The 27,478-nt window shown below is 48.0% G+C and overlaps 1 protein-coding gene and 1 long non-coding RNA gene across 3 annotated transcripts; one reads left to right on the forward strand and one right to left on the reverse strand.

Annotated features, from left to right (window-relative positions):
• Window positions 1–1,663: 1,663 nt before the first annotated feature.
• LOC143765360 (uncharacterized) lies at window positions 1,664–10,239 on the reverse strand. The gene is made up of 3 exons (XR_013213375.1): window positions 10,131–10,239; window positions 2,218–2,314; window positions 1,664–2,134 (listed from the first exon to the last, which is right to left on the reverse strand). It is a non-coding gene; the product is annotated as an uncharacterized LOC143765360 (long non-coding RNA).
• On the forward strand, window positions 10,221–27,478 carry PIGT (phosphatidylinositol glycan anchor biosynthesis class T). 2 transcript variants are annotated; one of them, XM_077251947.1, is made up of 13 exons: window positions 10,286–11,261; window positions 11,451–11,597; window positions 11,787–12,070; window positions 15,153–15,280; window positions 17,227–17,327; window positions 17,403–17,489; window positions 17,628–17,715; window positions 17,915–18,009; window positions 22,616–22,784; window positions 23,039–23,239; window positions 25,288–25,453; window positions 25,548–25,631; window positions 26,234–27,478. In XM_077251947.1, exons 1-13 carry the CDS (start codon window positions 11,010–11,012, stop codon window positions 26,484–26,486), a joined length of 2,055 nt encoding a protein of 684 aa, XP_077108062.1. In that variant the 5' UTR covers window positions 10,286–11,009; the 3' UTR covers window positions 26,487–27,478. The 2 variants fall into 2 exon arrangements, with proteins under 2 accessions (XP_077108063.1, XP_077108062.1); XM_077251948.1 differs by lacking the exon at window positions 11,451–11,597 and having other exon boundaries at window positions 10,221–10,486; window positions 11,893–12,070.

Consider the following 27,478-nt stretch of genomic DNA (forward strand, 5'->3'; position numbering starts at 1 on the left):
TCAAAATGAATACAGATAACACCCCAAACTAACAAGATACAACTCAAGATGCATCAGATATAGGGTTAATCTGCTGCTTAATAATGTCACAACGCTGCCGGGCCACCTTACTAAAAGTACGGCTATAACAGTAGAAAATGAACTTATTTCCAGCTTGGGTGCAGTAAGCACGCCCTGGCACCCTGGTTGAAAGCTCGCTGTACACAGATCCACTGCAGAGCTGGCTGTCAATCAAAGTGCCGTGGCGTGCTTACTGCACCTTATAGTGAGCGTTGCTGTGTGTAGTGACTGCAGGTACATAACTTTCTCCAAGGTCACAGGTTCCTTTTCTCCCTGTAGCCACTGCTCCAGTATGCCGGCCAAGCATGATTTAAACGCTATTCACCTGCACACATAGAAGACTTGCAGTGGATTTTTATAGGGTATATCTGCAGCAAAGTCAGCATGTGTAATTTTTAGGGTGGGAGGGATTCAAGGATCTTCCCATCACGTCAGTATCTGATGATACTATTGGTTTTACCCAGGTTACTTTTTTATTCATTTATTATGCAAATATATGGATTCTACAGTACTTCCGCCCAATAGAAGTATTTCATTGTATTCATCATTGTATTTCTTTACTAGTAATGTATGCTACGTATAAATTAGTTAAAGGGGTTGTTCCTTTTTAGAAAACTTTCTCCCAGAGGCTGTCGTAGCTATGGAAAAACAAACCAAGTAATACTTACCCTCCCCAGGTCCAGCGCCGCCTCTCCTCTGCAGCCCTGGCCTCTATTTTTGGCTGCAATGTTGACGCCCTATAAACAGCGATGCAGTCATCCAGTAAGTTCAGCGACTCATGCCATCTACACGGGCAAAGCTACTTAGCTGATTGACTGCAGCTCGTTGATGTGCTGTCAGCACTGCAGTCTAACAGAGACCTGGACCACATCGGACAGCCAGTGTTGGACCTGGGAAGGGTAAGTGATATTCGGTTTTTATTGAGGGGTTTTACAGCTACCGCAACCTATCAAAGTTTTCTGAAAGAGGACAACCCCTAATTTTTTGCATAATGTACCAAAGGAAGAAATGTGGGTGTGCTGCACTGCTGTAAGGAATTCACAGAATTCAAATAAATAGAGATAGATTGTAGTTTATTCCCAACACATTTCTAGGCAGAATGGACTTCTTCCTCAGGGGGACCACAATAAAGATCATAAGGTTCCCTATTGTGGTCTTCCTGAGGAAGAGGCCTGTTTGACCTAGAAACGCGTTGTGAATCAACAATAAACTATTTCTGTTCATTTGAATATGGCATCTGATGTGAGCGTAAGCCGAATGTCGGTGCTCTGTGCTCCGGTCCTCTCGCATGAAAGGATCGCAGTACAGGTGTGGAGGAGACGGAGAAACTATTTCTCCATCTCCTCCATGGCAATATATCGGACTGCACTGAGATGACATCAGAGTGCAGTCCCATGTTTCACTCGCACCCATAGAATTAGAATTTTTCATTCATTTTAGTCCATGTGTCTTGTATGAAAAAAAATTAAATCTTTTCTTACCCATTAAACAGTACAAAGCAGACAGTGCTATGATAGCAAACACACGGCGAGTTTGATCCGCCACGATGACCGTATCTTTTTTGGTTTTGGGTCGTTTGCAAACAAAAAGAAACATTAGCATGTGAACAGCCCCATAGACTCTAATAGATGAATAATGCAAAAAAATGGACAAAACACATACATACAAAACGGACATCTGAATGAGTCCTCGAATGGCACCAGAGTAGTGGAATCCATATTGCATGATTGTGAAAAGAAGAAAAGATGTGGCCCCACACTTGGTTTATGATTGTAAGATGCATGGCACACGTCCATTCCCTCCTACAAATACCAGCCGGCCGGTGACCTAGGATGGATCCAGTGGAGTTGGAGTCAGAGTAGGAGCCAATTTTGGTGCATTCAGAGTCATGGAAATTGAGGAGTCGGAGGTTTGGTTACCGGCTCCACAGCACTGGATGGATGATCACATTGGATGACCCGCTGCTCGAGGTAACTTGGCTCGCTAACACACCTGATCCGACCACACTTTGATCATCTTAGAGGGATCCCAAGCTGGTCCGACTTGTACTTTAAAAGTATTCCAAACAGGAAACCTGCAAAAGCCAAAAAATACTACCAAACAACGAACAAGAATGAAAGAAACCCTTTAATATTACTTTTCCATTTTCTTCCTTACGGTTGCAGACTTTGTCTTGTCTCGCATTATTTCTGCGTAGATGAATGAAGGGTGATTTTCTTTGGAGGGCCCAAGTGTCACCAGTCCGATGCTGATCCTGCCCATGAAAACATGTAGCATTATAGCTTCTTACATTATGTTATCTCTTTATTAGAGCAATAAACTACTCATTTTGTTAAAAGCAGCAATCACACAGTAGGGTGGAGGGCGAAAAGGGTTCAAGTATGAGCATCATCCATTCATATCATCCATATATCTGAATACTTGCTCTGTTACCATGGCCTATTTGGTGGTACTAGGGCCATATAATGCTTAGAGTACAGGCTAGAGGGGTCATGAAGATGACATTATATACAATTGTCTTTAGCGTTCTTCTGCCATAGAATCTTACTAAAACCTCAATTTATTATTGTGATTTGCCACAAGCTGATTGTGTACCCAAAAATGCCCATTAACAGTGTAGAATAAGGAAAAGATTAGAACATGTTTAAAATGATAGTCCACTAATTCTTAATAAACAGTGTCAATCTAAAGCAAGAATGAACCTAAATAATCCTTTAAAAAAATTAAGCAACCAATGTATTGTGTGTACAGCTTCTATGCAGACTGATGTGTTCAATGGACACCACCTGAAAACAAACCCCATGTAGTCTGGCTCTGATCCTCTACTGAATCGATGGGGCCTAAATGGTGAGAAAAGAGGTACAAACTGGCAATTCGTGCTACATTTTGAACAATTTGTCACAAAAAAACAACAACAAATATCAGAAGGCAAAGAAGAAAAGGGTCTTTAAAAATGCAAATCATGAATCAGAGCCAAAAAGAATTTTTAATTTGTGAAAAATTCACAAACTGTGTGCGGCACTTTGACCAATTTGGCACAATAGGAAAATCATGCCAGTAGACAAAAAAAGAAAAGAAACTTAAAAAAAAATTCACAAATTATAAATCAGGCCCATAGATCTTATTTAGAATATGTTTAAGGTATATGAACCCCTGCTAAATATCAGAAGAGGATCATGGTGGATTTGAAGTGAGGAAAAGCAGATGGCTCACTGCTTTTTAAATCCCCAAAAGAGCACTGCATGGCCTATAAATCTCCTTACGCCACTTGGCACTCTCCACATGGAGAACTGTACCCCTTAGGCCCCGTCAGAGGCCTCTCACCCAGCCAAACCTGCTCTCCTGCTTTGTACTGATGGGGACAAACACCTTGAAATAAGTGTCTGGAAATTGAGTTTCTGGTTTGGCTTTTTATCCTAAGTCAGGTGGTAAGGCCTTTTAACCCCTTCACGACCTATGACGTATCTATAAGTCATAGGTAGTGTCCCTGCAGGCGCTGGTGATGAGCCCGCATGTTGTCTGGCAGTCAGCTTATTTTATCAGCTGACATGTGCCCCTAACAGCCATGGGTGGATCCACAATCCACCCACTACTGTTAACATGTTAAATGCTGCAGTCAATATGAGCGGATCATAGTAACATATCCGACTGCGGCATTTAACATGGGCGCGCCAGAAGCGCGTCACTAACCTCGCCCATCGGCGCCCGTGTCACATGACCGCAGGGCACCGATGGGTAGGCGTGAAAACCCGGGGTCTGCAGGACACCCATGTGGTTGTCATCTGCTATGAGAGCCGCCCTGTGGGAGGCGCTCACACCAAATGATCAGTTTAGCTACACATAAAAGGGCTGAAGCCTTGCTAAGCATAGCACAGGAGATCGGATGATCACAGATTCTAGTCTCCCATGGAGACTATTGAAGCAAGTAAAAATAATGTTTTTAAAAATATATAAAAGTTCAAATCCCCCCCTTTCGCCCCATTCAAAATAAAAAAAATCAAATACACACATATTTGGTATCACCGTGTTCAGAATCGCCTGATCTATTGAAATATAAAAAGAATTAATCTGATCAGTAAATGGCGTAACCAGAAAAAAAAATCTAAACTCCAGAATTATGGTTTTTTTAACTTTTTTTTTGCAATATACAATAACAGCTGATCAAGCGATCATACCTACCTCAAAATGGTATCAATAAAAACGTCAGCTCGGCGCGCAATAAATAAGCCCACACCCACCCCCAGATCCCGAAAAGTGAAGATTCTATGGGTCTCGAAAAATGGCACCAGGTTTTTTTTTGTGCAAACTTTAGATTTTTATTTCACCACTTAAATAGGTGGCGAGAGTTCCCATGCTCTTCCTCTCTGGACAATATGCATACTTTTTATGGAAAACAGCACCACCTAGTGGCCAACTGCTTACAGACATCGATAGTCTACTCATTCGAGGGGATATGGCTTTCGTAGCATATTCTTTACCCTGAAGTGCTTGCAATGTGTAATATACTGTATGTAGCTCACATTCTATATCCATAGTTCATATTGTCTGTGTACCTCACATTGTATTTATCTAATATTCTATATCCACATCTCATATTGTATAGCTGTTTTATGGGTGTCATCGATATGGGGTCATGCGGGAAGGACACAAAGCTCTCACCAAAAGAAAAGCAAAGATTGACAGCGGCAGAGACATAGCCGCAATGCTTTAGGCCGGTTTCACACGTCAGTGGCTCCGGTACGTGTAGTGACAGTTTTCTCACGTACCGGAGACACTGACACACGTAGACATATTAAAATGAATGTGTCTCTGCAGATATCAGTGATTTTTCCCGGACCGTGTGTACGTTTGCAAAACACGGAGACATGTCTGTGTTTGTGGGAGTGCACGGATCACACGGACCCATTAAAGACAATGGGTCCGTGTAAACACGTACCGCACACGGATGCCGTCCGTGTGCGTTTTTCCTGTCACAGGGTTAAAATTGTAAAAATTGTTGCAATACACGGACACACGGACCTTAAAAAACGTACTCACGGACATCACACGGATCCCACACCGATGGCCTACGTAAGTACACGGACAACTCCGGTACCGTTTTCTCCGGTACCGGAATTATCTGGACGTGTGAGACTGGCTTTAGGGCTACATTCCCATAAAGGGAGTTTTTCCCATTACGTATTTTAGAAAAAATGCAAGTACGGTAACCTATTTTACATTTTACTTAATAGGTACAGAAAATCTGCAACATCAAAAACTCATGGTGAGAACGGAGCCCGAGGCCAGAGATTGCTCTGTGCAGCTGCTACATCCCAGGGTAATGTAAGTGAATGTACCGTCCACCTGGTTCGGACTTTCTGCGACAGCTGGTCTCCGCTGCTGGAACCGCACACAAAGCTCTGCAGCGTGTACACATGGCCTGTTAGGGTATGTTTCCACGGTCAGGAAACGCTGCTTTTTTGACGCTGCGCAGAGCTGCAGCGTCAAAAAAGCAGCGTCCAGATGTTCCAGCATAGTGGAGGGGATTTTATGAAATCCCGTCTCCACTCTGCGTGGAAACCCGCACGCGGCGGCCCTGAGACTCCGGACATGCTGCGCGTCTTTTCAGATCGCAGCATGTCCGTACACCTTGCGGGGACGCAGCGTCCCCGCAAGGCATATCACAGGGCGCTATGGGAGCGAGCGATCATCCCGGATGTGAAGAGTTAACACATCCGGCATGATCGTGTCCCAGAAAGGGGGTGGGGCTTAGCGCCGAGCGGCTTCGCCGCTGCGGCGATCCCGCCGGCCATCCTGAACGTGGAGACATAGCCTTACATAGATATACAACTAAGCTGTGGGCACAGTGCACAGCAATTCCTCCGCATGCCCACTACACATACAGCACTGCTACATATACCCTGCACTCACAGCATTACGCTATGCACATTGTTCACACACAGCTTTACTACATGCAAACATGGCTCTACCACACGCACACACAGCACTACTACATGGAAGCACAGCTTTACTACACGAACACTGCACACGTGTCTCTACTACACACGCACACAGCTCTAATACATGCAAACACAGACACTGCACACATGGCTCTACTATACGCACACTCTGCTACATGCAGACACAGATCTACAACATGCTCACACGCACAGCTCCACTACATAGTTACATAGGATGAAAAGAGACCTAGGTTCAACCTTTCTACTACATGGATGCTACACAGAGCTCCACTACCCACCCACACACACACATATCTACCCAATGCTCTACTATACAGACACAACTCTACTACACGGATGCTGCATGCACAGCTCTACCACACGGACACTACACGCACGGCTCTGCTACACGGACACTGCAGCACAGCTCCACTACACGGACACTACACGCACGGCCCTGCTACACGAACACTGCACGCACATCTCTACTACACGGACGCTGCACGCACGACTCTGCCACACAAACACTGCACACACAGCTCTGCTACACGGACGCTGCACACACAGCTCTGCTACACGGACACTGCACACACAGCTCTGCTACACGGACACTGCACGCACGACTCTGCCACACGGACACTGCACGCACGACTCTGCCACACGGACACTGCACGCACGGCTCTGCTACATGGACACTGCACGCACGACTCTGCCATACGGACACTGCACGCACGGCTCTGCTACACGGACGCTGCACGCACGGCTCTGCTACACGGACGCTGCACGCACGGCTCTGCTACACGGACGCTGCACGCACGGCTCTGCTACACGGACGCTGCACGCACGACTCTGCCACACGGACACTGCACGCACGACTCTGCCACACGGACACTGCACGCACGGCTCTGCTACATGGACACTGCACGCACGACTCTGCCATACGGACACTGCACGCACGGCTCTGCTACACGCACACTGCACGCACGGCTCTGCTACACGGACGCTGCACGCACGGCTCTGCTACACGGACGCTGCACGCACGGCTCTGCTACACGGACGCTGCACGCACGGCCCTGCTACACGGACGCTGCACGCACGACTCTGCCACACGGACACTGCACGCACGGCTCTGCTACAGACGCTGCACGCACGACTCTGCCACACGGACACTGCACGCACGGCTCTGCTACACGGACGCTGCACGCACATCTCTACTACACGGACGCTGCACGCACGACTCTGCCACACGGACACTGCACGCACGGCTCTGCTACACGGACGCTGCACGCACGGCCTGCTACACGGACACTGCACGCACGGCTCTGCTACACGGATGCTGCACGCACGGCCTGCTACATGGACGCTGCACGCACGACCCTGCTACACGGACACTGCACGCACGACTATGCCACACGGACACTGCACACACAGCTCTGCTACAGGGACGCTGCACGCACGACTCTGCTACACGGATGCTGCACGCACATCTCTACTACATGGACGCTGCACGCACGACTCTGCTACACGGACGATGCACGCACGGCTCTGCTACACGGATGCTGCACGCACATCTCTACTACATGGATGCTGCACGCACGACTCTGCTACACGGACGATGCACGCACATCTCTACTACATGGACGCTGCACGCACGACTCTGCCACACGGACGATGCACGCACGGGTCTGCCACACGGATGCTGCACGCACGGCTCTGCTACACGGATACTGCACACACGGGTCTGCTACACGGACACAACACGCACGGGTCTGCTACACGGATACTGCACGCACGGCTCTACTACACGTACACAACACGCACGGGTCTGCTACACGTACACAACACGCACGGGTCTGCTACACGGACGCTGCACGCACGGCTCTGCTACACGGACGATGCACGCACGACTCTGCTACACGGACGATGCACGCACATCTCTACTACATGGACGATGCACGCACGACTCTGCTACACGGACGATGCACGCACGGGTCTGCCACACGGATGCTGCACGCACGGCTCTGCTACACGGATACTGCACACACGGCTCTACTACACGGACACAACACGCACGGGTCTGCTACACGGACGCTGCACGCACGGCTCTGCTACACGGATACTGCACGCACGGCTCTACTACACGTACACAACACGCACGGGTCTGCTACACGGACGCTGCACGCACGGCTCTGCTACACGGACGCTGCACACACGGCTCTGCTACACGGACACAACACGCACGGGTCTGCTACACGGACGCTGCATGCACGGCTCTGCTACACGGATGCTACACGCACGGCTCTGCTACACGGATACTGCACGCACGGCTCTACTACACGGACACAACACGCATGGGTCTGCTACACGAACGCTGCACGCACGGCTCTGCTACACGGATGCTACACGCACGGCTCTGCTACACGGATGCTGCACGCACTGCTCTGCTACACGGACGCTGCACGCACGGCTTTACTACACGGACGCTGCACGCACTGCTCTGCTACACGCACGGCTCTGCTACACGGACGCTGCACGCACTGCTCTGATACACGGACGCTGCACGCACGGCTCTGCTACACGGACGCTGCACGCACTGCTCTGCTACACGGACGGCTCTGCTACACGGACGCTGCACGCACTGCTCTGCTACACGGACACTGCACGCACTGCTCTGCTACACGGACGCTGCACGCACTGCTCTGCTACACGGACACTGCACGCACTGCTCTGCTACACGGACGCTGCACGCACGGCTCTGCTACACGGACGGCTCTGCTACACGGACGCTGCACGCACGGCTCTGCTACACGGACGCTGCACGCACTGCTCTGCTACACGGACGGCTCTGCTACACGGACGCTGCACGCACGGCTCTGCTACACGGACGGCTCTGCTACACGGACGCTGCACGCACGGCTCTGCTACACGGACGCTGCACGCACTGCTCTGCTACACGGATGGCTCTGCTACACGGACGCTGCACGCACGGCTCTGCTACACGGACGCTGCACGCACGGCTCTGCTACACGGACGCTGCACGCACGGCTCTGCTACACGGACACTGCACGCACTGCTCTGCTACACGGACGGCTCTGCTACACGCACACTGCACGCACGGCTCTGCTACACGGACGCTGCACGCACGGCTCTGCTACACGGACGCTGCACGCACGACTCTGCTACACGGACACTGCACGCACGGCCCTGCTACACGGACGCTGCACGCACGACTCTGCCACACGGACACTGCACGCACGGCCTGCTACACGGACACTGCACGCACGGCTCTGCTACACGGACGCTGCACGCACGGCTCTGCTACACGGACGGTGCACGCACGGCTCTGCTACACGGACACTGCACGCACTGCTCTGCTACACGGACGGCTCTGCTACACGCACACTGCACGCACGGCTCTGCTACACGGACGCTGCACGCACGGCTCTGCTACACGGACGCTGCACGCACGACTCTGCTACACGGACGCTGCACGCACGACTCTGCTACACGGACACTGCACGCACGGCCCTGCTACACGGACGCTGCACGCACGACTCTGCCACACGGACACTGCACGCACGGCCTGCTACACGGACACTGCACGCACGGCTCTGCTACACGGACGCTGCACGCACGGCCTGCTACACGGACGCTGCACGCACGACTCTGCCACACGGACACTGCACGCACGGCCTGCTACACGGACACTGCACGCACGGCTCTGCTACACGGACGCTGCACGCACGGCCTGCTACACGGACGCTGCACGCACGGCTCTGCTACACGGACGCTGCACGCACGGCCTGCTACACGGACGCTGCACGCACGACTCTGCCACACGGACACTGCACGCACGGCCTGCTACACGGACACTGCACGCACGGCTTTGCTACACGGACGCTGCACGCACGGCTCTGCTACACGGACGCTGCACGCACGGCCTGCTACACGGACGCTGCACGCACGGCTCTGCTACACGGACGCTGCACGCACGGCCTGCTACACGGACGCTGCACGCACGGCTCTACTGCACGGATACTGCACGCACGGCTCTGCTACACGGATGCTGCACGCACGGCCTGCTACACGGACACTGCACGCACGACTATGCCACACGGATGCTGCACGCACATCTCTACTACATGGACGCTGCACGCACGACTCTGCTACACGGATATCGCTGCAGCAATCTGATTCCATAGGTTCAGCGAACAGAATTCCTCTGACAGAGCTGACTCCTCCCAGACACGTGACTGATCACATGTCCTGACGTCACCGCAGGTCCTTCCGCTCTGCAGCCAGTATTATGGCCGGTGTGTGGCTGCTGCTCGCTCTGCTCCTGACCCCGCAGGGAGGTGGCACCGCGCACCTGCCTCATGGCGACACCTTCCGAGAGGAGCTGCTCCTCACCCCGCTGCGCTCCGGAGACATCGCCGCCACCTTCCAGTTCCGGACCCGCCTGGACTCGGATCTCCGGAAAGAGAAAGGTGACAGCACGGCCGGAGAGGGCGCAGTAGTGCCTGATCACCCGGATGTACGGTGCAGTGCCATTGCTCACGGATGGAGCAGAGCCGGCTGTGTCACCGCATTGTGCGCTCTTATCACTGCTGTCAGTGTGAAGTATCAGGCTATGACACAGGCAGGGGAGATGGAGGGTCCCGCCTATTGGTTACAGTGGGATGCAGAACATCATCATACACCATGTTCCCCCTGATAGCTGGTTATGGGGCGGGGTCCCAGCAGCAGGACCCTCCATCATTAGTGAGAGGACATACACAAGACAAAGGTCGGAACAGTCTGTATCTATGGGATATCTTACAGGGCAACCAGAGGACACAACATGAGAACACTCCTGGAAAGGGTTTGTCCATCAGTATCAATCACATGTCCCATTCTATCTGGCCAGCCATGTTTTTTTTCCACAATATCCTGGATGGGGGTCTTGAGCAGGCTCACCCCTCTATGATGTCCATACATTCTGACTCTTCTTATTGACATACATTGAGGCAGATGAGGTGTGCCCTGGGGCAGGTGAGCGTTGCCCTGGGTCAGGTGAGCGTTGCCCTGGGTCAGGTGAGCGTTGCCCTGGGGCAGGTGAGGTGTGCCCTGGGGCAGATGAGGTGTGCCCTGGGGCAGGTGAGCGTTGCCCTGGGTCAGGTGAGCGTTGCCCTGGGTCAGGTGAGCGTTGCCCTGGGTCAGGTGAGCGTTGCCCTGGGGCAGGTGAGGTGTGCCCTGGGGCAGATGAGGTGTGCCCTGGGGCAGGTGAGCGTTGCCCTGGGTCAGGTGAGCGTTGCCCTGGGGCAGGTGAGGTGTGCCCTGGGGCAGATGAGGTGTGCCCTGGGTCAGGTGAGGTGTGACCTGGGGCAGGTGAGGTGTGCCCTGGGGCAGGTGAGGTGTGCCCTGGGGTAGATAAGCGTTGCCCCGGGGCAGGTGAGCGTTGCCCTGGGTCAGGTGAGCGTTGCCCTGGGGCAGGTGAGGTGTGCCCTGGGGCAGATGAGGTGTGCCCTGGGTCAGGTGAGGTGTGACCTGGGGCAGGTGAGGTGTGCCCTGGGGCAGGTGAGGTGTGCCCTGGGGCAGGTGAGGTGTGCCCTGGGGCAGGTGAGGTGTGCCCTGGGTCAGGTGAGCGTTGCCCTGGGGCAGGTGAGCGTTGCCCTGGAGCAGATGAGGTGTTCCCTGGGTCAGGTGAGCGTTGCCCTGGGGCAGGTGAGGTGTGCCCTTGGGCAGATGAGGTGTTCCCTGGGTCAGGTGAGCGTTGCCCTGGGGCAGATGAGGTGTTCCCTGGGTCAGGTGAGGTGTGCCCTGGGGCAGGTGAGGTGTGCCCTGGGGCAGGTGAGCGTTGCCCTGGCGCAGGTGAGCGTTGCTCTGGCTCAGTCTTATGCCATTTCTGTCTCAGTTTCTCACTACAGGTTATTTCCTAAGGTTCTGGGCCAAGTGATCTCCAAATACTCCATCCAGGAGCTGCATCTATCCTTCACCCAAGGGTTCTGGCGCACAAGATCCTGGGGGCAGCCCCTCCTGCAGGCCCCCGCTGGGGCCGAGCTGTGGGTCTGGTTTCAAGAATCTGTCACAGAGTAAGTACTGATGTGTATGAAGCTGTTACTGCATGTAGGCATCATAGAAGGAGCAGCTCTCTATTCGATCAATTTCACACGTCCAACTACAGGTCACAATGTCCAGACCGACTAAGGGTCTCCTGACCTATGAGGCTGTTGAATTTGGGTCAAGAGACCCGCGGCTGATCTGGATCCCTCCGTCTGTACTCGGACTATTAATGTCTGATGTGTGACACTGGCCTTGGTCAGCGTGGGGCACCTGCAGGGCTGGATCACACTCGGCTTATTCCCACTCTGAATGTTCCTGCATATTACTATATATTCCTTGCAGCTTCCTCAGCAGCATCTGAGCACCAATTGTTGCTATAGGGCAATCCCTTCTAGACTTGTTGTGGCTGTGTATATACAGTGGATCTAAAAAGTCTACACACCCCTGTTAACATGCCAGGTTTGTGCCCTGTAAGGAAAAAAAATCCTACCAAGAAGAATCATTTCAGCACTTTTTCCAGTTTTTGATATCACGCTTAATCTGTACAATTTATTGAGAAACTGAAATTATTTTGAGGGATAAAATATAAATGACAAAGTTAAAATTATGTGGTCGAATAAGTATGAACACCCACTTTTAGTTGGGGAATGTGGGTATTTTCAGAATTAGCCAATCACATTTACATGATCAGCTGCCATCATTTACAGTGATTCCCATTAACCCCCTATAAAGTGTAGCTGTTCTAGTAGGAGGTTCCTGGCATTTTCTTAGTTTTATTATATATCAAAAGTCATTGCCAATAAACGGCTTACACCACAGCAAAGAGATCTCATTATTAAACGTTATTGGTCAGGAGAAAGGTCCAGAAAAAATTTCCTAGGCTTTAGATGTGCTTTGGAAGACCGCAATAAGTGGCTTACATTTTGCAGAAAGGTAACGTTATCAAGAACTGGAAGTCCCTCAAAAATAGAAGAAAATAGGTCCAAGAGGCCCACAGCAACATTAAAGGAGCTGCAGGTAGTTTTGAGAAGTACTGTGTTTGATAACAATCTTCTATATTCAAGTGTCTGGCCTGTCAAGTGGTGTGAAAAGATGGAAGCATTTTCTTACAAAGAAAACCATCCAAGGCCATTTATATTTTGCAAAAACCTACATCAAGTCTGCCAAAAGCATATGTGAAAACGTGTTATGTTCTCATGACGCCCGGTTAACTTTTTGGTTATAATTCCAAAACGTATGTTTGGCGAAAATCCAACACTGCACATCACCAAAATAACACCATACCCACAGGGAAGTATGGTGGAGGCAGCATTATTCTTTGGGCCTGTGTTTCGGCAGCTAGAACTTTTAGACAAAGCGGAAGAAATTATGTACAGTTCCAAATATCAGTCAATTTTGCAACAAAATCTTCAGTCCTCTACAAAAAGATGAAGAGGAATTTAATCTTTCAGCATTACAATGACCTTAAGCATACCTCCAAATCCGCAAAAGAATGGCTTTGCCAGAAGAAGGTCATGGTTTTGGAATGGCGGAGAGAGAGAGAGATCAGGTCTGAATCCAACTGAAAATCTGTGGGTGACTTGAAGAAGGAGATGTCCTCACACTCTGACAGATTTGCATATTTGTTCAACTACTATTTTATTCTCCAAGATTTCAGTTTGTTTCTCAATGGATTTGTACAGTTTATAGGTAGAAAAAGTTCCGGAATGATTCTTCTTGGCATGTGTTTTTTTTTTTTTTTTACATGACAAAATCCTGGTCCTTTTAACGGGTGTGTAGACTTTTTATATCCTTTGTGTAATCTGATTTGTCATAAGAAGAGCGTCATTGTACAGGGTGGTCCATTTATATGGATACACCTAAATAAAATGGGAACAGTTGGTGATATCTACTTCCTGTTTGTGGCACATTAGTATATGGGAGGGGGAAAACTTTTCAAGATGGGTGGTGACCATGGCGGCCATTTTAAAGTCAGCCATTTTGGATCCAACTTTTATTTTTTTTCAATGGGAAGAGGGACATGTGACACATCAAACTTATTGAGAATTTCACAAGAAAAACAATGGTGTGCTTGGATTTAATGCAACTTTATTCTTTCATGAGTTATTTTCAAGTTTGACCACTTATAAAATGTGTTGTGTTGGATTGTCAGTACAACCCTCTTCTCCCACTCCTGACACACTGATAGCAACACTGCAGAAGAAATGCAAGCACAGGCTTCCAGTATCCGTTGTTTCAGATGCTGCAAATCTCATATCTTCACAGCATAGACAATTGTCTTCAGATGACCCCAAACATAAAAGTCTAAGGGGGTCAGATCGGGAGACCTTGGTGGCCATTCAACTGGTCCACGGCAACCAATCCACTTTCCAGGAAACTGTGTGCTCGGATCTGACACCCATAATGTGGTGGTGCACTATCTTGGGTGTCAGGTCCGAGCATTCCTACATGAACAGTTTCCTGGAGAGTGGATTGGTCATCATGGGCCAGTTGAATGGCCACCAAGGTCTCCCGATCTGACCCCCTTAGACTTTTATCTTTGGGGTCATCTGAAGGCAATTGTCTATGCTGTGAAGATATGAGATGTGCAGCATCTGAAACAACGGATACTGGAAGCCTGTGCTAGCATTTTCTCTGTGGTGTTGCCATCAGTGTGTCAAGAGTGGGAGAAGAGGGTTTCATTGACAATCCAACACAATGGGCAGCACTTTGAACACATTTTATAAGTGGTCAAACTTGAAAATAACTCATGAAAGAATAAAGTTACTTTAAAACCAAGCACACCATTGTTTTTCTTCTGAAATTCTCAATAAGTTTGATGTGTCACATGACCCTCTTCCCATTGAATAAAATAAAGTTGGATCCAAAATGGCTGACTTCAAAATGGCCGCCATGGTCACCACCCATCTTGAAAAGTTTTCCCCCTCCCATATACTAATGTGCCACAAACAGGAAGCTGACATCACCAACCATTCCCATGTTATTTCTGTGTATCCATATACATGGCCCACCATGTATAATGTACATCGTTCCTCTGCTCTGATAATTTTGGTGTAGACGGATGTAATTTCCCTGTCCCTTCTATTGATGAGGTTACATTTGTAATTTCAGTGTGGACAGAAATTGGAAGGAGCTGACTAATATCTTATCCGGAATCTTCTGCGCTTCACTAAACTTCATAGACTCCACTAACACCGTGACTCCAACCGCGTCCTTCAAGCCTTTGGGATTGGCCAATGGTCAGTGTATGAGTATCACTTGTCAGCATGTAGACTCTCTACTAATCCCTTGTCTTTGTACCTTTCCTACAAATCTTTTCTCTGGCCTCACCCATGTTGCCCAAGTTGCCCTCACATATTCAGACACTGTTTAGCAATAAAATTAAAACCAGTGACCAGGGTGGATAAAACGGAATATATGGTTGTACTGGCTTTAAAGGAGAGAACCTTCAGGCAATGGTCAAATGGAGGGTTCTTTTAGGCATTCAAAAACAATTAGTTTTTCAAGTGGAAACTGCTTCAAGAAACTTTTTTTGGATGAGTTTTTCTTTCCCCCAAAGAAGTTTTGAGGAGCGTCTTTTCCTTTCAGACTTTTGATACGACAATCCATAGTTTGGAGCAGATTCCATCAGGATCCACCTCTGAAGAAGTGACGTGCTTTCATTATCACTAGGAGATTTTTAAAAATCTCTTCAGGAAAACTTCATATAAACAGCATGGTGGATTTCCGATAGAAAGAGTAGTAAAACTTTTTTTAAAGTGTTTTTTGAGCAGATTTGCTCCAAACACTTTGAGTGAGGATATGAGCAACTTCGACAAGGACTGAATTGCAATGTCGATATGAATGGGTCAGAATATCGCCAAATGGCTGGTCTTGTGGGGTGTTCCCAATATACAGTGGTTAGTACCTACCAGTAGTGGTACAATGAAGGATCAGGGGCACCCAAGACTCAGAGGTTCGCCTTTGGTTCGATAATTGCCGTAATACTGGTGATAATGGAGGTGTCAGAACTTAGATTACATCACAGCTTGCCACATATGAGGCTATGTAGCTGCACAACAGGCTGGTTATCCATGCAGACTCCAGGTCCATTGTCCATGTCGAACCCCTGCCCATCTCTGAAAGCTCATGAGCACCAATATTAAAGGATTGTTCCATTACTTTGATATTGATGACCTAACCACAGGTTCTGAAAAACCCTTTAAGTCATGTTGGTGCCCGATGCCACCTGACACTTTCCAAGGTTTTATGTTGTCCATTCCTCAAAGGGTCCGAAATGTCTTGGCGGCACTTAAAGGGAACCTGTCACCACGTTTTTGGAAGATGGGATAAAAATAGCGTTAAATAGGGGCAGAGGTGGGCGTTACATTAGTGTGTGTGTTATGCGTTTATTACCCACCTAAGTTGCCGAAATAACTTTGCAAAGTCTCCGTTTTCGCCTGTCAATCAGGCTGGTCAGGTCACATGGGCGTGGTGTCTTCCCCCAGATTTGGCGTAGTTTTCCGTTGGTGGCGTAGTGGTGTGCGCATGCCCAAAGTCCGGAATCCTCTTCCAGGGGATTTAAAATAGCGCGGTGTTCGTTATTGCATTGGTGATCGGTGGGCGCGGCCATCTTCCTTTGGCCGCGCGTGCGCAGAAGCGGCGCTCTGCTGGCCGCGGCTTCAGGAAAATGGCCGCGGGATGCCGCGCGTGCGCAGATGGATATCGCGGCGGCCATTTTCCTGAAGCCGCGGCCAGCAGAGCGCCGCTTCTGCGCACGCGCGGCCAAAGGAAGATGGCCGCGCCCACCGATCACCAATGCAATAACGAACACCGCGCTATTTTAAATCCCCTGGAAGAGGATTCCGGACTTTGGGCATGCGCACACCACTACGCCACCAACGGAAAACTACGCCAAATCTGGGGGAAGACAACGCCCATGCGACCTGACCAGCCTGATTGACAGGCGAAAACGGAGACTTTGCAAAGTTATTTCGGCAACTTAGGTGGGTAATAAACGCATAACACACACACTAATGTAACGCCCACCTCTGCCCCTATTTAACGCTATTTTTATCCCATCTTCCAAAAACGTGGTGACAGGTTCCCTTTAATACCAGGTTTTAATATCATGACTGATTGATGCAGGCATTCAAGGTTATGGGTCAGCACTTGTTGGACTGATGCTACTCTTCACATTCTGCAGTGACAGATCACCACCTCCTGAGATACGCCATGTTACCCAGGGAGATCGTGTGCACCGAAAATCTCACCCCATGGAAGAAGTTACTGCCTTGTGGTTCTAAGGTAACTACATAGAGATACTGTAGGAAAGTAACATGGCGGATTCTGGGGTATTCACGCCTCGCCTTGTCGTCACAGGTTGGACTGGCTTCTCTGCTGGAGGCAGAACGTCTATATCACAGCAGCTACCACTCTCAGTCCGTGCACATCCGGCCAGTATGTAGGGTAAGTCATTTATAGCTTTAACCAGCATTTCCCAATATCACCACCTGTTCTGTGAATCGTCAGCAGATTGTTGGCTACTGTTTGGCAGCTTGTATTCTGTAATCATTTCTATGGCATCTTTCCCTTTTTTATTTTTAGGATGCAGGTTGCTCAGCGATCTCCTGGGAGTTGAGACAAACCTTAACTGTGGTGTTTGATATGTATACCAATGGACAGGGGAAAAGAGGTATTTCCGAGTCTTGTAGTGATTGTGGCTAATGTACACCCATAAATATCCTATATATCATGTATTGGGAATGTATGTTATAGAGTCTGTGAAAATTCCATGGAAAAAAATTTCTCCCTACAGTTTTCTCCTCCGTAAATGTCCCCTCTTAAAGACTTCCATCCATTTATTTCATCACTGATACTTTGGTTTCCTACAGACTGGTCGCTCTTTAAGATGTTCAGCCGAACAGTAACTGAGCCTTGTCCTCTGGCAACTCAAAGCAAAATCTACGTGGACTCTGGATATGACGAGGTAGGCAAATGCTAAAACACTTTGGGTCTCAGTTCCGCTGTTACTTTCCGAACTGCACTGGAAATAGCAAACGTTTCTGGGCAGCTGATCACATAACATCTGCATGCATGAGCGCTGCAAGCAATCGCTGGGCAGCACGGCTGCCTAGAGGTAAGCGTGGACCGAAACAGTGGCTGAAGTCAGTATCTGTTAGTTTTATTATCTATGACACCTTTCAGATGCAATCAATGCACCTATACATACACGGTGAGTCAGCACACTGCGATTAATGAACTCCAATATTTTTGCATACGTTAAAAGCATAAGGTACTTAGCGTTTTTTGATCAAAGAGTGCAAAAGCCATCCAACCACGTCAAGGTGTACCTAAATATGAATGATCCCTAAATACTAATAACCTACCTCTCCATGTGCCAAACCAGTGTCATCTAGTAAATTAATACTAAAGGTGTGGGGGCCCCATTTTTTTATGTATTTTTTTTTTGTAGTACATATCATGGGGTGTGGTTCCCAGCACCCTTATTCACCCATCTATCCCATACAAGATCTTAATTGCGAACTATGCGTGGTTTCCTTTTCACCCTTCCGATTTCAAATAAGGCTGGTTTGGCACATGGCGAGTTAGGTCAATCGTGATAGTGATCATCCGTATTGAAGGTCACCTTGACGTGGTTGGATGGCTTTTGCACTCTTTAATCAAAAAATGCTAACTAAGTACCTTATGTTTTTAACGTTTGCAGCAATATTATTAATATTATTATGATTTATTTAGCACCACTAATTCCATGGTGCTGTACATAAGGGGTTACATCAAAATACAAATATCACTTACAGTGAACAAACTAACAATGACAGACTGGTACAGAGGGAAGAGGACCCTGCCTTTGCGGGCTTACATTCTACAGGATTATGGGGAAGGAGACAGTAGGTCGAGGGTTGCAATAGCTCCGATAGTGTTGAGGTGGCTGTGTGGTCATTACAGGCTGTAAGTTTCTTTTGAAGAGATGGGTTTTCAGGTTTCTTTTGAAGGATCTAAATGTGGTGGGTAACCAGATGTGTTGGGGCACAGAATTCCAGAGGATGGGGGATATTCGGGAGAAGTCTTGGAGGCGATTGGTTGAGGAGCGAATAAGCGTGGAGGAGAGGAGGTGGTCTTGGGAGGACCAGAGATTACGTGAGGGAAGATATTGAGAGATTAGTTTGGAAATATACGGAGGAGAAAGGTTATGGATGGCTTTGCAGGTCAGTGTTAGTAGTTTAAACTGGATACGCTGGGTAATTGGGAGCCAGTGAAGGGATTTGCAAAGAGGGGAAGCAGGATTGTAGTGAGGAGAGAGATTAGTCGGGCAGCAGAGTTAAGGACGGACTGGAGGGGTGCGAGAGTGTTAGAAGGTAGGCCACAGAGTGCGAGAGTGTTAGAAGGTAGGCCACAGAGGAGGATGTTGCAGTAGTTGAGGCAGGAGATGATTAGGGAATGCATAAGCATTTTGATAGTGAGGGTTGAGGAAAGGACGGATTCTAGAAATATTTTTTGAGCTGGAGGCGACAGGAGGTGGCAAGAGCTTGGATATACGGTTTGAAGGACAGGGTAGAATCAAGGGTTACTCCAAGGCAGCAGATTTTGGGGACAGGGGAAAGTGTTATTTCATTTATTTTGATAGATAGATCAGGTAGGGAAGGTGTGCGAGATGGAGGAAAGATAATTAGTTAAGATTTGTCCACATTGAGCTTAAGGAAGCGACACGAGAAGGAGGATATGGCTGATGGACACTCTGGGATTCTGGAGAGCAGAGAGGTGACGTCTGGGCCAGAGAGGTAGATCTGAGTGCCATCAGCATAGAGGTGGTACTGGAAACCATGGGACTTTGAGTTGTCCCAGGCCGAGTGTATAGATTGAGAAGAGTAAGGGCTCTAGGACAGAGCCTTAAGGGACACCAACAGAGAGGGGCCGAGAAGTGGTAGTGTGGGAGTAGGAAAAGCTAAATGTGCGGTTGGTAAGGTATGAGGAGATCCAATATAGGACACCAAAGGAAGAGAGGATCTGTAGTAGGAGGCAGTGGTCAGCTGTGTCGAAGGCAGAGGACAGGTCTAGAAGGAGGAGTATAGAGAATTGTCTGTTAGCTTTTGCTGTAAGAAAGTCGTTCGTAATTTTGGTCAGGGCAATTTTGGTCAGGGCAGTCTCAGTGGAATGGTGGGGACGGAAGCCAGATTGTAGGTTGTCGAAGAGAGAGTGAGATGCAAAGTGAGAGGAAAGTTGAGCGTGGATGTGCTGCTCAAGGAGTTTGGAAGCAAATGGGAGCAAAGATATGGGGCTATAGCTGGACATAGCGCTTGGGTCAAGGGATGGCTTTTTGAGGATAGGTGTGATTGTGGCGTGTTTGAAAGCAGAGGGGAAGGTACCAGAAGCTAGTGATAGGTTGAAGAGATGGGTTAGGGATGGGATTAGTGTGGTGGTGAGGTTGGGGAGGAGGTGGGATGGAATGGGGTCAATCGTACAAGTGGTGAGGTGGGATTTGGAGAGATGAGCAAGCTGTCCTTCAGTGATTTTGGAAAGGAAGTTATGGGGTTAGGGCATTGGTCTGGTACACAAAGGGGTTGTGGTGATTTGACAACAAAGATTTGCCGCCTTTGGTCTATTTTATTTTTAAAGTGCATGGCAAAGTCCTCGGCAATGATTAGGGAACTCGGAGGGTCAATGGTGGGCGGAGGATGGAGTTAAGTGTTGAGCAACTGTTTGGGGTTGTGGGATAAAGAAGATACGTGGGATGTAAAATAGGCCTGTTTAGCAGAGGTGAGAGCTGATTTGAATGTGAGTGTTGCTTGTTTGAGTGCAGTGCAGTGAGGTCATCTTGCGAATGCATTTTCTTCCAACACCACCGTTCTGTAATTCTGATACTTGCCGAAGCTTTTTAGTGATGCTATTGTGCCAGGGTTGTCTATTGGTTCGTCGCACTCTGCTATGCATGACGGGCGACTGTGTCAATAACTGATGCGAGAGTGGCATTGTAGAAAGCAGTGACACTGTGTCGTGCAGTGAGGATGTGAATGCTAGTGGTAGGATAGAGTCAGAGAGTGTGTGGGTGTCTAGGTGTGCGAGGTTTCTGCGTGGATGCGCATGTTGCTGGACATGGGTGATAGGTGAGGAGGACAGGCGTGAGAAAGCGAGTAGATTTTGGTCACATAGAGGGAGAGGGGAGGTGGTGAAGTTAGATAGGGAGCAGAGACAGGTGAAGACCAGGTCTAATGTGTGTCCGTCTGTGTGGGTGGCTGAGGAGGATCACTGAGTAAGTACAAAAGATGAAGTAAGGGACAGGAGTTTGGAAGCTGCTGACTGGTGGGTGTCAGTGGGGATGTTGAAGTCACCCATGATGATGGTGGGAATGTCAGCAGACAGAAAGTGAAGGAGCCAGGTGGAGAATTGGTCAATAAAGGCAGTGGCCGGGCCCGGAGGTCGGTATATGACTGTCATTTGGAGGTTGTAGGGGGAGTAGATGTGGACAGAGTGGACTTCAAAAGAGGGGAGGATAAGTGAGGGTAGAGGTGGGATTGGGTAAAAGGTGCAGTTGGAAGAAAGGAGAAGGCCCACTCCTCCACCATGTTTGTTGCCAGTCGGTGAAGAGACTGGTCACAGACACAGGAGGGGATTAATTAGAAGTCAGAAGGGAAAATGCAAGGAGAAATAGATCCAAATGGAAAGATAAAGCCAACTGTGTGTTGGCCTCAAGAAATTAAAATGAGAAAACATGCAGGGGGAAAAAAAAAAACCAAAAACAGAAAAAGCAGCCAGCGGATATACCAGGAATAGCAGACAAATACAGGGTGAGGAAGATCAGGAAAATTGGGTGATGGTGATGGGATTGGGGTTGCAGCCAGCGGACATACCTGAGGATGAAGCAGATCGATTGTCAGATTGATAGCAATAACGAAGCATAGTAATAATAATAATGAAGCATCTATAGCAGGGGGTTATTTTTCTGGTATATTTCTGCTGTTATCCTTTTAGAGACATCCTACTAGAAACAGACCACAGAGACAGATCATATTGAAGTTCATGTATTCATTAATTGCAGTATGCTGTTGCATCGTGGTTGTATATGGTCATATATTGGCCACATTTCATATTTGTGCACCTATACATTAATACTAAAGATGTGCAGACACCATTTTTAAGTTTTTGTTTTTTTGTCAAACAGTGAGCAGTCTGTGTAATGCATGACAGCTCAGATCCTCCAATTAAAACATATGTAAATGGATTTTCTTAGCTGTACAAATACCTTCAGGGGCATCAGTTATAATTGTGGCAATAGAAAGGCATTCATCGGCACTATGTTCTCAATACAGCCTTATTGTCACTCTGCCATTGGATCAATGTATGAATATACAAGGGGATATGATAGGAGATTTTCTTCACATGTACCTCTGACAAAGCCTCTAAACATGATCTTTTAACACAGCCTAAGGCTGGTTTCATATGCCCATCATTCTTGGTCCAAGCAAGCACCAGCCAGAGGTCTGCTGAACCAAACTGTAAGGCCTCATGCTTGGACCGTGATTGCCGGACATGGTAAACTGGCTTTATACTATCTACACAATTCTCTACTTTTGTAGAAAGAAATTGACCTATTTGAAGTCACACCGCTGTCAGCTCTGGATGTCGGAGTTCCCGTCCATGGAGATCAAAGGGTGTATACATTGTATGACCTTTTAGAACCTGAGCTTTTCAACACCTCTAGAAACTTAAATGTGGCACTAAAGTGGAAAGGAGGTTCTGACTCTGGTGAGTGTTACAAGATGCCAGGGACACCGTTGGCACCGTTCTCTTAGAATTCAGCCACTCAGTGAAAAGTCAGTCGTTGCTGCTCCTGCTTCTACAACCTGTGACTACAGGCAAAAGGTCTGATTGTCAGGACATCCACGTCTCTGAGATTGAGAGGGTTGCCATGTTTTTTCATTGATAAGTGTATGTATTTTGCTCTTACCACTGTATTAAATCATTTAAGTAACAAGAAGACCTTTATATGTCTCTACTAGGTCAACCACAGCCACCCATCTTCCACGCTGAACGCTATGTTAGTGGCTATGGTCTTCAGACTGGAGTGATTAATACCATGATTTACAACAACCATCCATACAGAGCCTTTCCTGTCATGTTCCTGGAGACAGTTCCCTGGTATCTCCGCCTATATGTCCACACGCTGACTATAATTACCAAAGGCAAAGAAAACAAACCTAGTAAGTGTGTCAGAGACTGGGCAACCTTAGAACTTCCCCTGCTGCATTCACAAATCCTCACTTGGACAGAACAATATAGACAGAGTTGACCATTAGTAGTGCCCAACAAATATTAATTAATGTAATAAGCTGATATCTTCAGTGGGGTCACTGAAGATAGGGACATGCTTGATCTTTGGGTTGTCTAATGCCTACTGTTATCAAGCATTAGGCCTACCCACATAGTCATTAGATTGTGGGCAGATCACAACTTTCATCTAGTGTATACAGCCCAGTGAAGGGGTTTCCAGGTCTTAACAAATGATGACCTTAATCAAGGGATAGGTCATATATCCAGTCACACCATTCCACTCAAACTGCCCTAACTAAGGTCACCAATGACCTCTTAACCGCCAAGAGCAAGCGACACTACTCTGTCCTCCTCCTCCTCGACCTGTCGGCTGCCTTTGACACAGTGGACCATTCCCTATTATTACAGACCCTCTCATCCCTTGGCATCACAGACTTGGCCCTATCCTGGATCTCATCATACCTAACAAACCGGACATTCAGCGTCTCCCACTCACACACCACCTCCTCACCTCGCCCCATATCTGTCGGAGTCCCACAAGGTTTAGTCCTAGGGCCCCTGCTCTTCTCCATTTACACCTTTGGCCTGGGACAGCTCATAGAATCTCATGGCTTTCAGTATCACCTCTATGCTGATGACACACAGATCTACATCTCTGGACCAGATATCACCTCCCTACTAACCAGAATCCCTCAATGTCTATCCGCTATTTCATCTTTCTTCTCTGCTAGATTTCTGAAACTTAACATGGACAAAACAGAATTCATCATCTTTCCCCCATCTCACGCGATCCCCCCCCCCCCCCAACGAACCTATCCATTACAGTAAATGGCTGCCCACTCTCCCCAGTCCCACAAGCTCACTGCCTCGGGGTAATCCTTGACGCTGATCTCTCCTTCAAACCACATATCCAAACCCTTTTCACTTCCTGCCGACTTCAACTCAAAAATATTTCACGAATCCGTGCATTCCTCAACCAAGAATCTGCAAAAACCCTAGTCCATGCCCTCATCATCTCTCGCCTTGACTACTGCAACCTCCTGCTCTGTGGCCTCCCCGCTAACACTCTCGCACCCCTCCAATCTATTCTAAACTCTGCTGCCCGACTAATCCACCTGTCCCCCCGCTATTCCCCGGCCTCTCCCCTCTGTCAATCCCTTCACTGGCTCCCCATTGCCCAGAGACTTCAGTACAAAACCCTAACCATGACATACAAAGCCATCCACAACTTGTCTCCTCCATACAGCTGTGACCTCGTCTCCTGGTACTTACCTACACGCAACCTCCGATCCTCACAAGATCTCCTTCTCTGCTCCCCTCTTATCTCCTCTTCCCACAATCGTATACAAGATTTCTCTCGCGTATCACCCCTACTCTGGAACCCTCTACCACAACATATCAGACTCTCGCCTACCATCGAAACCTTCAAAAAGAGCCTGAAGACCCACCTTTTCCGACAAGCCTACAACCTGCAGTAACCACCGATCCACCAAACCGCTGCATGACCAGCTCTACCCTCACCTACTGTATTCTCACCCATCCCTTGTAGATTGTGAGCCTTCGCGGGCAGGATCCTCTCTCCTCCTGTACCAGTTGTGACTTGTATTGTTTAAGATTATTGTACTTGTTTTTATTATGTATACCCCTCCTCACATGTAAAGCGCCATGGAATAAATGGCGCTATAACAATAAATAATAATAATAATATATAATTGCTGTGGGTTCGACATCCCAGAACCACCAGTGATCAGCAGACTTTTCTTTGAAGCAGCTATATGTAAGTGATGAAGAGGGCAGAACATAGAAGCTCCGTACATCACTTAGCGGCTAGCACTGCACCTGATCTTCTATTCTCTTGAATGGGAGGTAAAGCCGGGGCATGTTTTATCTAATCAGTGGGGGTGCAGGACATTGATGAGCTATCCTAAGAATAAGTAATGGATTGATCTTTGGCCAATACCGTCCCCTTTTGTTCCAGGCTATATTCACTACGTGCCAGCCAAGGACCGTCAGCGCCCTCATCTTCTAGAGATGTTAATCCAGCTGCCTCCTAATTCAGTCACTAAGATTAGCATACAGTTTGAGAGGGCGCTGCTGAAGTGGACGGAGTACCCTCCTGACCCAAACCATGGATTTTATATCAGGTAAAATACCTACACTTTGTTGTTTTGGTATTTTTTCAGCCATTGCTTTTACTTCCTCCCCCAAATGATATCTTAAAATGTCTTTTCTGTGTAGTCCTTCAGTACTGAGTGTCCTGATCCCCAGTATAAGGAATGTAAAGACCGATGAGCTAGAAGCAAGCCCGCTCTTCTCAACGCTGTAAGTATCTAGACCTCATTTTACTGTGAAGAGTAATGCAAGTCTAAATGTAGCACCATGTAATGAGTTGGTGGTCACCTAGAGAGGAAGAATGTGGTTGCTAGGCAATCTGAAAGAATAAGTAAATACAAGTGAGGCTGTGAGTCTGTGTGTACATTAGGGGCCAAGAAAAGCTCACAGGACCACAGGTATGTGATATGAACATTTGTGGTCACGTGCCTCATTCACTGGGAGTACAGGAGAATCCTCACATTCTTCTCATGTGACCATTCCGAAATTTGTCTACACTTCGGAAAACCCCTTGAAATGAAAGCGATGACAGATGCTACAGTTAGTGTTTTCTCGGCAAACATGCTAAATGTGTGGCAAAAATCATGATGTTAATGGGAGGAGACACTGAACAATGTGTCATTAGGAACCAAGCCTATCGTATTGCCTAATAGGCCATCATATAAGCGGACCCTGCTTAGGACCACCATCTGTCCCCCATAGCAATGTTAGGTCCCCACTCTATTGTATGTTGTGGCTACTCATTCATATAAATGTGCACCATGTCATCACCACAGAACTTGATCCTCTTATTGTCCATGTCTCTTTGTCAGATTCCCGTCCTCCGATGGCTCCAGCTATTTTATGCGGCTGTACACCGAGCCCTTACTGGTGAACCTTCCAACTCCTGACTTCAGCATGCCCTATAATGTCATCTGTCTGACTTGTACTGTGGTGGCCGTGGGCTACGGCTCTTTCTACAACCTTCTCACAAGGACTTTTCAAGTGGAGGACCACACCAGGGGTGGACTGGTAAAAAAGATAGCCAATATCATACGCAGATTGCGTGGTGTTGCACCTCTATGATGGTAGAATGGAGCCGGTTTTGTTTCCATGTCCCCTAGTGGCCTATTACTACCAACCCATCCGTCACAGTGACTTTTAGAGACTCTTAGCTAAAAGTTTGTCCCAAAGTTACAATTACAAGGTTTTTTGGTATACATGTTTCTTTCAAAGATGGCTAGTTTTTCCAAGGTATGGTTTTCGAGTGGAGGACCACACCACATCGCCACGCAAGAGTGGCGCATTGTATGTGGTGTTTCATGAGAGAGGTGTTTAATTAAGACTGTTGTATAATGACTAATGTTGGGTAGGGTTATGTATGTTGTGGGTATTTATTTAAAGGGATGGGCAACCAATAACTGAGACTACATCCATTTCCAGAATGAACTGTCTTTGAAGCTCAGGACATGTTCACAGATATCTGTAGCTTATGTTTGAGCACATACAATGCTTGTGTAAGGAGTGACATTTCCAAAAAAAAAAGGAATGCCATACTTGGAAGTTCCTGAATTCTGGAAATCTCCAAAAAGCACTTAAGTGCGCGGGGCATGAAGTATCATGATTTTTTTTTCAGATCTCCACTGTCCTTCTATTTAACAGTCATCATTAAAAAGAAAAAAATAGGAACTATCACCATTTTTAAAGCGGCCCTCCACCCTGGCAGCGGGTAAGGTGACAAATGTATAGTCCCATTTCGGTGCCAGGAGGGAGAGGTTTTTTTTCCTTTCAGGATATATCCTCATGGGTTGGATATACCGCAAATTTTTAAGATGCAAAATCTCCTGCGTATTACAATACTAATACAGAGGAGAAATGTCCAGCGTAAATTAAGTGGAGCAGCAGATTGGACAATTTGTGTTGTAGATTTCAATCCATGCTGGTTTGCTGCAACATTTTAGGCGTGGAAAATCTTCACCATATCCGACAAGGTGTAGACTTCATGTTCCACCACTTTTTCATGAAATACCTGAGGTCGGGTAATTTGATTTTGTAAATAAAAAGTAACTTAAAAAGTG

The sequence above is a fragment of the Ranitomeya variabilis genome, chromosome 4 (assembly GCF_051348905.1).
Source record: "Ranitomeya variabilis isolate aRanVar5 chromosome 4, aRanVar5.hap1, whole genome shotgun sequence".
NCBI lineage: Eukaryota > Metazoa > Chordata > Amphibia > Anura > Dendrobatidae > Ranitomeya > Ranitomeya variabilis.